The 12,387-nt window shown below is 31.3% G+C and overlaps 1 protein-coding gene across 1 annotated transcript in view; it reads left to right on the top strand.

Moving 5' to 3' along the window:
* LOC129222539 (uncharacterized) overlaps positions 1-10,883 on the top strand; it is a 32,511-nt gene extending 21,628 nt beyond the window's left edge. The window contains exons 7-11 of the mRNA XM_054857083.1: positions 613-857; positions 965-1,069; positions 7,426-7,714; positions 8,305-8,496; positions 10,643-10,883. Of these exons, the coding sequence (XP_054713058.1) occupies positions 613-857; positions 965-1,069; positions 7,426-7,714; positions 8,305-8,496; positions 10,643-10,883 (1,072 nt within the window). The remainder of the gene's footprint in view (positions 1-612; positions 858-964; positions 1,070-7,425; positions 7,715-8,304; positions 8,497-10,642) is intronic.
* Positions 10,884-12,387: the final 1,504 nt, after the last annotated feature.

Genomic DNA, 12,387 nt, shown 5'->3' with positions numbered 1-12,387 from the left:
TCTGGAAATAATGATAATTATAAATAAAAGTTATTTCCAGATATTTGTAATTTGTGTTCAAATCCAAATGAAATTTCTTTTTAAAAGATTACATTTTCTTCTGCAAAATATTTCTTGCTTTAAAGTATGCTTTATTAAATAGTTTCTTATTAAAATCGTGTCAGGATATTCAAATAATTTATTCAGTATAAATGAAGAGCTTATAAAAAATTACAATAATGAATAACATTTAAAGTTTAAAAAAAGTTTCAAAATCCCCAACCTCAAGACTATAAAACTATATATAGACCCCAACCTCAAGACTATGCATATTGACCAAAAAGAGCTAATCACTTTTCTTTTTTGACTTTTTAAGTCTGAATTATAATTTTGGTAAATGTAATTAGTTTACATTTTCATCATTTTATTTTAGAACATGTATGTAACATTCAATATTAAACATTAATTAATGTAGGTAAAAGTATAAGAATGATCTAACAAATACAGTTCATTCTTTATTTCAGTGAAACTTTGTTTAAAATTAAAGTACTTAAAGTAAAAATTGAATGGAATGTTATTTTTTTAATGTAAAATATAAAAATACAAATGATGCACTTTTTTGAAAAAATCTAGGAAGCCTATGGATTCATTACCATCTATTCCTCAAAGTCAAGTTTCTGATATGGACGAATACAAAAGAAGAAGATTCCCTTCTCAAAAATCTCAACCATATCCAGGTTATGACGAGTCCTTACAAAGACAATACTTTCCTGACTCAAAATCAAGAAATTATGAAGCTTCAGAGAACATGGATGATTCAATGTACAGTAACGATGATCTTATTAGAGCTAGCATAGTTAGTCAACTTCCAAATCAAGGTTAGTTAGTTTATGATTGTTGAGTAGAATATTAGTTGAGGTCTGATTCTTAGAACTGTTCATTTAAATTGAAGTCTAAAAGTTTTGCATTATAATTTTTTTCCTAGAAGAAATTCATCATTTTCATGAAGTTAATGGTGATCATGCTTTTACTCACATTGAAAGAACAACTCCAAGCCATTCTATGACACTTACAAGTGATGGATCAGATGGTACTTTTCTTTGGAACATCTTTTCAGTATCTTTATGTGTTCTGATATGCTTATAATTTTAGTCTCTTTATCGTAGATTCTTCTTTATCGTTATAAATTAATGCCTAATTATTTTTCACTCTCATTAAAAATTACTATTGGTTTGTGATAATTTATTAAACATAGAAAATTGGATTTTGCAAGGCATTTTGTTAATGAGCATATATTTTAAGTTTTAAAATAATTCTTTTACTCTATCCTCAAACACTTATCTTTTGCAAGATAATTTTATTTAGGGCTCAAAACGTTCATTAGAAAGTTATTCCTTTACAAGTCCAAGTTTGGGTGTTGACATTTGGGATTGCTTCTTGTTGCAAACATTTTAGAGAGGTGAAAATGAATCAAATTGATTTTGCAATTGTAAAAAAAAAAAAAAAATGAATAAATTAATATTTTTCAGTTTAAGTTATCAGCATTTTTGCAGGGAAAGAAGTGACATTTGCCAACAAAAATATAGGAAAATATAGGAATTTTCTGAAAAAAATATAGGAATTCGATGGAAAATATAGGAATTTTCTGAAAACAATATAGGAATTTTTTGAAATAATAAAGGAATATTTTGAAAAAAAAAAAGATATACAGGAATTTCGATAACAAAGCTCGCCAGTATGACATTTTTTTTCAAAATGCAATACTACTATTCGATTAAAAACATGTAATTACACTACCTGACATAAGTGCAATACATACGCATAAATAACTCTAAAAATACACACAAAATCAATTTTACAAACAGTAAAAGAGTGGAAAACTGTAATTTGTACTAAATAACATATTAAGGCATACTTCTTTAAAAAAAAAAAAATAGACGAAACTTTTTGTAGATGAACGCAAATCTTTCTTAAAATAGTTGTGTCACTAATCTAATTTTTAATGAAAGATTTTGCATGATCCGATACTGCGATGGGCAAGCTGTGCTCTAGAATGAAATTCGTGAATAAAAGTTCTGTTCTAATTATGTTATCACTTGACAATGCAGTAAAAGCCAAACTTAAAGTTTTATAAGTTGTTGAAAAATGTGCTATGCTGAAATCAAAGTCACATGTCAGCATGTCACACAGTAATATCAGGGGTCAATCCAGGTTTCATTTTTTAAGTCCCCGTTCTGCGAAAAAGCAAAATAGTTTTTGTGAATTTTCTTTATTTTTGTGAAAAAGAAATTATTGTGAATTTCCTTTTCTTTTCTAGAAAAAAGTGTTCCGGTAAAAATTTAAATGTCTGCAAATTAAAAATTTAAATGTATACTGTATGTTTTTTTTTCAGAAAAATCTCTGATATGATACTTTATGACCATTTTTCCCCCTGAAAATCCTGACTTTTCAGTACCAAATTCGATCATAGTTGAAATCCATGATTTCCCATGACTTTCAAGGACACCCAGTAAAATATATATTTGATTTAGAAATATTTGGTCATTAAAGCAAAATAATCCAGACCTAAAAAACTTTGTGGCCACCACTGTCCCAAAGTTTTAAAGTACAAAAAGTGAGGGGGGGGGGGTTAGTTTTTACTACTTTCATAAAAAAATTAATAATTAAAACCTTGCACTTGTTTACAAAAACATTCATTTTGGAAAATTTAAGTTAAAATAGGTTTTTAAATTACTTCAAAATAAATAAATGAGAAGTCGTTAGGAAACTACATTTTAATAATCAAAATTGTTTCTTTAAGTTCATACCAAAGCCTCCAAATCAATGAGGATCGAATGCAATTGTGCAGATAAAATTTCACTTTTCTAGAAACTAATGCAGGGCTCCCAACACATTTTAGTTTTAGAAAAGGGTAAAAGAGGACCAATTTCAATCAAAAAGAGGACTAAAGTGGACCAGTTAGGATTAAAAAGAGGATCTTGAGAGGACCATTCATTTAAACCCAAGGAAGCATCAAAAGGCAAATTAGCTGCCTGCTGCTAAATCCCTGAAAATAATTTGTTAATTAACCATAATACTGATTTTTAATGATACAATTCCTTTATCACCTTCTGCACAACTGATCTTTTTATCCATTGAATAATATTATTTACACAAACATTTGGATGGGAGTGGGGGGGGGGGGAGGCACTTAGCGCAGCACTTAAGGCAGCCTCCATAGAACTAAATGGGCGTAATGATACATTTTGAATTGAACCAGGGATGCTGGTAGTCTCACTGAAGGATAGATGAAGCTGTGCTTCATCTTTCTATAGTTTAAAATTATTTTTGCGTTTTTCTGTATTGTAATGCTTCTTAATAGCATTATATCCCTTCTCCACCGATATGAATCTATCACACACCAAACAGATCTACTGTATTGAAAGTTTCCCTAAAAATGTCTGAAATTCTCAATCACAAAGAGAAGCAGATCACATGAGGCATAGTTTTGCAATTTTCATATTCAAAGTATATTTTCAAGAATCATAAAGCTTACATTAAAAAAAAATAATCCATGATTGCAGGGCCATGAGTGCTTTGAACTTTTATGGGGGGGGGAAACAAATTCCCCCCTTTAGCAGGCATCATGCCGCCTGCCTTGTCTAGTGGTCAGAGAAGTCTGACTGAAACAGGAAGGTCCGGGTTCGAATCCCGGCTCGGGCATGGACGTACTTTCTCTCTCCTATCCTTGTCCCCTATAAACGGGTCCTTATGGCATGTGTATACTGTAGAAGTCGGACTTCACACCAAATTACTCTACAGTTGGAAAAGTGAAGCAGTGCACCCCAAATTGCCAGCCTAGCTGGCACAGGACAACAACAGCAGCAGGCATCATGACAATGAAATGATGTACAAATTCAATTTCATATAATTACATAATTCAACTTTGTTTCATATACAGACGCTACTTTAAAATGTTATGTGCTCAATTGTTTAAATTTAATACCCCTCCCCCTCCCACAAAAAAAAAAAAAAAAAAAAAACCCCAGTAATAACCGAAAATAAGCTAATGATAATCAAAATTAAGTTTGGAAAACTAAATAAACTTGAATTAAACAACACAAAAAATATTAATTTTTTAGTTATTTAAGTAAAAATTTAATCAAGTTAATCTGACGTAGCATGTCAAAATAACTTCTAATTGCCATAAATATCAAAATATTTATAAGATACAAAACGATTGAAAGCTCAGAGAAGCAAATTTTCACGAACCAAGTTAAATGTTGGCATGCTTCCCATAAAATAAATTTATTTATTTTTTACTAAATTAAACCTAAAACATGCTAATCTAAGTTGGAATATGGGAAAATAACATTCGATTGGGCAAAATATTTTAATATTTACATGATTCAAAAAGATTGAAATTTCAAACATTAAAAGCAATTTTCCGCGAAGTCCGAGTAAGTTCAATGTTACCATGGTTTCCAAAATAATTCCTTCGTTAATTATTGAAATTAAACGAAAAATAAGCTAATCTATAGTAGCATATGTCAAAATAACTTCCAATTGTCAAAAACATCAAAATGTTTACAAGGTGCAAAAGGATTGAAACTATTTTCCGCGAATTCCGAATAAGCTCAATGTTGTTATGGTTTTCAAAATATTTCCTTCGTTAATTATTGAAATTAAACAAAAAATAAGCTAAACTAAGGTAGCATATGTCAAAATAACTTCCAATTGTGGAAAACATCAAAATATTTACAAGACGCAAAAGGATTAAAATTTCCAACGCGAGAAGCATTTTTCCGCGAAATCCGAGTAAGTTCAATGTTGCCATGGCTTCCAAAATAATTCCTTCGTTAACTATTGAAACTAAACGAAAAATAAGCCAATCTATAGAAACATACGTCAAAATAACTTCAAATTGCCAAAAACATCAAAATGTTCACAAGATGCAAAAGGATTGAAATTTCAAACGCGAGATGCAATTTTCCGCGAAGTCCGAATAAGCTCAATGTTATTGTTATGGTTTCCAAAATATTTCCTTCGTTAATTATTAAAATCAAACGAAAAATAAGCTAAACTAAAGTAGCATATGCTAAAATAACTTCTAATTGTGGAAAACATCAACATATTTACAAGATGCAAAAGGATTGAAATTTCAAAAGCGAGAAGCATTTTTCCGCGTCCGAGCCGAGTAAGTTCAATGTTGCCATGGTTTCCAAAATAATTCCTTCATTAATTATTGAAATTAAACGAAAAATAAGCTAAGCTAAGGTAAGCACATGTCAAAATCACTTTGGATTGTAAAAAGAATCAAAATATTAACAAGATGCAAAAGGATTGAAACCTCAAACACGAAAGCAATTTTTCGCGATAAATCATATCGAATATATATGTTCAGAAAATTGCACTAATGAAATATTTTTTAAAGAATTACAAGCACAATCCAAACAATAAATAAATTCAAGCAATAAAGAAACTTTTTATACTTTTTCAAGGTTTTCAAACACTAGAAAATGTGTGTGTGTGACCTCTTTTTTCCCCCCCCAAGAACTTTTCAAGGTTTTTCATGGGCGTACGAACTTTGTTTAACACGCGCTGCGGCGGCGTGCTTGGGAGAACAGTAACTTTTAACGAAATGAAAAACTTTTAAAATCTGATATTTAAGTAAAAACAGTATAAAAGCGAACTAATCAGACCATAATGTTAAGAGTCTAAAGCGGACTTTGCCATAAAACACGGACTTTGGTGGGAAAAGCGAACCATTTGGGAGCCCTGCACAGTAAGAAAGATAAAATGGCGGCTGCACGTGGATCGCGGAAAAGGCGGGTAGCCAAAAGTCGAGGGGAAAAGTAAAAAAAAAAAAAAGGAATCGGAAATTGAAAATATAGGAAAATATAGGAATTATAGGAAAATAGGAACTTTTTCAGAAATATAGGAAAATATAGGAATATAAGAACGCTGCGATGCCTGATTTTTGTGACTGAACTACTGTTAAACAAAACATTTCTGTATGTTACTCTTCTTTATGATGCTTGTCCTATGATGCAATTGATACTAGAACTGGTTGTAGTTTTTTTTTTTTTTTTTTTTGTATTAGTGTATTTACATAATGTCAGTTTAATTCTCTATATTAAATAGATAATAGGATCTAAGTTGCTAGAATTTTTAAAATTTTAATGCAAGCTTGAAAAACTCCTCACAAAGCTTTTTTTTTTTTTTTTTCAAGAAGTAAGAAAGAAAAGCTTTGAACGTCACTGACAGGAAAAACTTATTTATGCATTGTATCATATTTGCTTAGCATTTCAGCCGTATCTTTTAAAGCAGAATTTGATTTTCAAGTTGAACCACATTAAACTTGAACACTCATGGGTGCCCATGGGGGGGGGGGCAAGTGGGGGCTCAAGCCCCCTCCTAAAAATAAGAACTTTCTTGCTTTAAGCACTTATTTCTTTGCAAAAAATGTAAAAAACATTTCTTCTCCTGCCATTAATGATTAAGTTATTAAAAAAGTCAAATTTCAATAACTCTAATCTGCACTGATATTGGTTTCCATGGGGAAAATATCCTGCTAAATCACGAGGAAAATATCTGAGCCTCCTCTTAAAATTTTGCATATTGATGCACATGTTCATATCTACTTTTTGAAGAATCACTTGAATCTTATTTCAACAGTATAACACTCAACAAGGTGTTTTTACTCTCCTTTTGGCTGCTTTTTTTCTACTTCAGCAATTTTCTCTTAATATCTCCTCAAAAAGTTCAACACATTAAAGAAATATCCAAAATGTGTCTCTTGGAGTATTAAATGGCTAGGTTCCTTAACACGAGAGAGATTGTCACAGTGATGAAAGAGTTGGGCGGGGTGACTGGATCACCCCAGTCCATTTTATCAAAAAATTTCTATAAATCATCATTTTCTATCTTTTCATAATCCTAAAGTTTACGTTTGCACTCTATTATTCAGAATACAAAGCAGTATAATTGCAAAGAGAAAGAGCTAGAGAACGCAAAACTACGCTGCTTAGAATGAGAAATTTGGAAGCAGTAACAGTTGCATGGATAGAGTGAGTCTCCCCATTCCCACTTGAATTCCAAGAAATGATTGCTTCACGTACAAAGAAAAGTAAAAATAATACTTCACCTACCAAGAAGACTGTTAGATAGGAGGATATTGAAAGGGTGATTGATTACAGATAAATATTTACCCTGCGACAGGTGTTTGGAGAAGAAAGGTGTGACTGTGTGCCATGCACGATCTCTCTCAGATTCAATGCTCATACAAGAAAGTTATTCAAAAATTCATAAATATGTTTTAAATATTGGCTGCCTCAAATGATAAGAATTATCCTGAATTTTATAACATAAGAATGTACCAGCCTTTTAAACTAATTTTTCAAAAATTTTGAAATCATTTAATTAAAAATAAATTGTGCTTTTTCTCACAAGTTTTTTTTTCAACAGGGAAAGAGCCAATTACAGATGATTCTTTAATTATTGTAAAACCCACGGCATATGCCAAACCGGTCCAACGTAGTGTCCTTGATTTCAAAATGTCTGTCACAGAACTCTACCAGTCAACTACTACTCATTCACGTGAGATTAATAGTGCTATTCTTGCACTTGTTTTGGGCCTCATCATAACAGTTTTGCTGATGATTCTTCTGGCATGTCGAATGAAAACACTACGTCGTAGAATGTCACGTAAGGGACGTGGTCTGGCCCATGATGCTGATTATTTAGTCAACGGAATGTATTTATAAAATATTCCACTACTTATTTTATTTATTGTTAACGTTAATTGTTTTGCATTTTCCTGACATTTCCATTTTTATGCATTTTTGTTACATGAAAGTTTATTTATATATTTAATTATGTTATATTTTGTTTTTGTGTCCAGCTCTTTATATATTAATATAAAATATACAGAGTATTTTATCTTTAATTACATAGCATAACATGACTTATCCAATTGAACAATTTTATGGAAAAAATTGAAATGTGAGAAGCAATTCTAGTCATTTTTGTATGTACATGTTACATGTGTAATAGTACCTTTGCATGTATGTATATTGTACAATTGGTATTTCTGTATCCTATTTTGATAAAATATTGTTTTTCTTTCATGAAAATATTAAATAAGCATTACACACACACACACACACACACACACACATATATGCACTTGTGAGGTGCAATACTATGTTTTTTAAAATTTATTTTAAAAAAATAATAATAAATTACGAAAAGTTGGAGGTTTTATGAACAGGATAAAAAATTAAATTGTTTTTTACTAATGAATAAACAAATAAACAAAAATGCAGTTCCAAATATTATCAATAGAGGGCATGAACAAGAAAATATGAAACAATTTTATGCACATCAAGCTATGATTGCCAAACCAAATGTTGTTGGAAAGTACATGAAAAGTGAATCAGCTGACATTGCTTTGCTTAAGTTTCACAGAGAAGGATCGAAAGACCTAGGAACATGTCCTAGTGTTTTGAAATTTGTCTGCAACATTGATGGAACTGTGTAATTTAGAGGATCATTCATACAGTAGTAGCTGTGCCAGAACTGGAGGGAGCAAACCGGACCCTTTCCCGGTGCTGCATATTCACCCAATTTCTTTCTTTTTTGTTGAAACCCGATATTAAATCTTGAAATAAGATTGGTAAGGGTGGCAGTTCTTTAATTTGCTCCAGCTCATAAAATCAAAGATCCGTCACTGAGTAGTAGCCCATCTTTGACGAAGATAATGATGATGTTGTAGGGCAAGCAGTTACATAGAGCAGGTGTTCTCAAACTTTTTTGACTTGCGGCACCCTTTGAAGAATTAGGCTAGGGTGCCATGAGAAAGTTCTATCTGTATTATATAATATAAGTGTGCAAATAAGACCATTCTAAGGTTCAAAACCTAATATCTCGCTCATTTATGATTGAATTGTCTCCAGCTTTTGATATTAATCAGATGACTTGTAAAAAAAAGTGAACATTTAAGTTTTAATTTTAGTGTTTGGCAGTTTTAACAAGGAAAGGCGATTTGGCTTCATTAAGTAAATGTGTCTCTAATAAGGCCAACTTTAAGCGAGGATAATTTCTCGCAGAGTTGAAGATAAAGGAAAAAAAAAGGTACAATCAAACAAAAAGAATTGAAAAATTCGTAATACAAAAACATATAAAACCACATTTGATAATATCAGAAACATTACCAAAAACTCCATGCATACTTCCATGGAAAAGAGAAAGATCAAACGTCACATTCGGGGCAACTGATAAACTTGTTTCTTTCTGCTCTTTTTTTTTTAACCCCTGCTAGTAGTTTGTGCACTTATATGCAGCAAAGGATCATATCCTCCACCCGATGCTCTGGTGTCATGTTATAAGGACATTGGAGAATCTAATTGGGCGAACCATGGTTTTATTGGGCTACAAAATACTTTTCTAGGTTATCAAATCACAGGTAAAGATGATAGTTCACAACATTTTTCTTTTTGAATTCCAAAACTATATTAGGTAGGCTTCAAGAAGAATAAAAAACGTTTTTTTGTAGTAAATACAATGAACATGTAGAAAGAAAACTTACCGTAAAATAAGATCAAGTAATTTGCCTGGTAAATAAAAACTGACGATCTATCAAATTTTTATTGTGATACATTAAAAAATAGGGAGAAGGGTCTAATTTGTCTATATGGCTTTATTTGGTGCATCTCGCATATAGTATTGATACCATGGAGACTTCGCGACACCCCTCTCCTCTTCTTACAGTACCCCAGTGTGCCACGCACCTATTTTGAGAACCCCTGATATAAAACAAAAAGGTTAAAAATGGCAAATAAAAGAATTAAAGTAAAATAATTTCAGAACTGCAGTATAACATGTCTAAATGATAAGCATCATCTATAATTACTGATATTATTGCCAAGAAATTTAAGTAAGGAAAAGGGGGGGGGGAGGTCTTACCTTAACATGAAAACATGGGATGCGTCACCATGAAGCGAGCGTCAACCTTTCAGTGGTTAATTTATGAGCCGGACAACACCACAAAACCTAGACTTGAATCCATTCATTTTCGATTTGGACGTTTGTGTTGCCACCAACATTGTCCTAAATACTTTATAGTGAAAAAAAATTGATTCACAATTTTATGTTTCATTATCCTTATTTTGTTTAGAAAAATAATATTTTCTTAAAATACCAGAATTCAGGTACTTTTGAAGATGAAAATACCAGAACTCAACCACTCCTGAGTGTAGTTTTGTTGTATCTTTCTCCTTATTTCCCTTTTTAAATAGATTGTATAGTACTAAATGACTGTGGAACTTTATTTACATTGTGGAGAGAATTCATATTGCAGAAAAGAGATGAGGTTTTTCAGTAACCTTCACACATGTGCTACTTTGCATGCTGCTTGTTCACAGAAATCATTCCTTCTGGACATTCACTATGCAATAATTAATTGGTGGTGTAAGATCAGCCTACTATCACCACACCTCTTGTAGCAGATTTTTGGATGTTAGGTCACCCGTGAAAATCGTCAAAACAGCAAAGTTTAGAAACATCAATGTTTTGTCATCAATGTTGCTTCATTCTATTCATACATGCATGCATACACCCTAGAGATGCAAGACAGGTACCCCATTACCTGTCATGGATAGTACTTAAATGGTTTGATGAGCAGTGCCAACAAAAAGCCATGTCAGCCTAGTCAGAAACTAGGGGCTTGGAACGAGAGTTGTGCAAATTTTATAAGTTTTATGGGGGAAGGGGGATCTGGCGACCAAACTGATAATAGGCCGGCCTGGGCTCTTAGCAGCCCTGTTGATGAGTCTTTGAGGAGATATTTGTTCAACATTTTGAAGGTTTGCACAGAGTATGAGAATGGTCCTACCATGCAGGGTTGGATGAAAGCATTACGATAAATAAGAATAATAACAGTTCCAAAATGTCACATTGGTTGTCACAATATATTGATACAGCAAATTTGAATGATATAAGTATGACACATGAACAGTAGCTTTACCATGCAGAATAAGAGGAAATATTTATTCCATACACTCTGGTGGAAGTCATGCTGAACTTTTGTAGCTGGAATAAAACTATAGAAAGCTGAGTTTTCTTGGTATTGTCTTCCTATTCTTTGCTTCTATAAAAAGCAGATCTGCCATAGCTCAGATTAACCATTTGATAGTCTCCATTCAGATTCATATAAATCTGATTGATATTTTATGTTGGCCCCTCTGTTGATTACATTTGGAACTACAGCCTTTTTTTTTTATGATCAGTTCTTTTTTATTATTCATTATAATTGTTATTAAATTTTTTAACACAGCTTTGTTGATGATTTTATATAGCATGTGTGTTTGGTTTTAAAAGGGAAGTTTTGCATCATGAATCACTAACTACAATTCAATAATCTTGCCTGTCAAATAAATAGTTTTTGTTTTAAATTTGATTTATTTTGGAAACAATTAAGAGTTCAAAAATAATTGGAGCATTTAAAAACTATTTATGTTTTGAATGTTAACTCACCAAGATAAAAACTTAGATATAACAGAATAAAACATTTTAGTAAAAATAAATTTATGTACAGTTGAATTGTTAATTCAGAAGTACATTAAATCATTTTTTATTTCTCCAATTTTATTTTATTATTTTGAGGTGAGATCACCAAAATTTGCTGCTGAGGTCATCCTGAAACAACATGAAAGAAATTTCTCTGAACATAAAATTGCATCTTAAGGGGGGAAAAAAAAGAAGAAAAAAACAACAACAATTCTTTACCAAAAAAAGATGAGACTTTAAATGGTAAGATAAACAAGCGAAAATCTTATAAGAAACAACATGATGCTGACCATTTCAAACATGAAAGTGAAAGCACTTGCATCTTTTAATGTGCTAGAACTTAATTTTTGTAAAGACAGAGAAACAAATGAATAAGAATAATTATGCTTTTATTTTTTTAAAGTGCAGATTTCATTATAATTTTTGATGATAGCATCACCCAACCGAAAAGACATTTGATGCAACATATCTTTTCTTTTAAATTGTGTTAATGTGAATTGTCTTGTTGAGTTGCTCATTATTTATCCTCAGCTTGGAATGGTACTTTTGCTAACAATATTTCACATCCTTTTGTAACATCAAGCTTATTTTCAGAAAATGTTGTAATTTTTAAAACTTTGTTTTTCAAAATTGCAAAACTTGTCCATGAAACAAATAAGCAAGGAATCAATTAAATGTTCAACGTTTTCTCGATTGTGCATAACTAAAAATGAATTGTAATTACGGATTTTCTGAAAATTTTACTGTTTATTTTCCAATAAATTTTTTTAGTTAATAAACTGTATAATGTCTTATTCAATAATTTGGCTAACAAATTCTTATTTCCTACAAATAACTCAAGAAGATTGATTTAATGCAAGT

This window comes from Uloborus diversus, chromosome 1, assembly GCF_026930045.1.
Source record: "Uloborus diversus isolate 005 chromosome 1, Udiv.v.3.1, whole genome shotgun sequence".
Taxonomy (NCBI): Eukaryota; Metazoa; Arthropoda; class Arachnida; order Araneae; family Uloboridae; genus Uloborus; species Uloborus diversus.
Note: the sequence above shows the minus strand (reverse complement) of the source record. Positions and strands in the feature narration are given on the sequence as shown.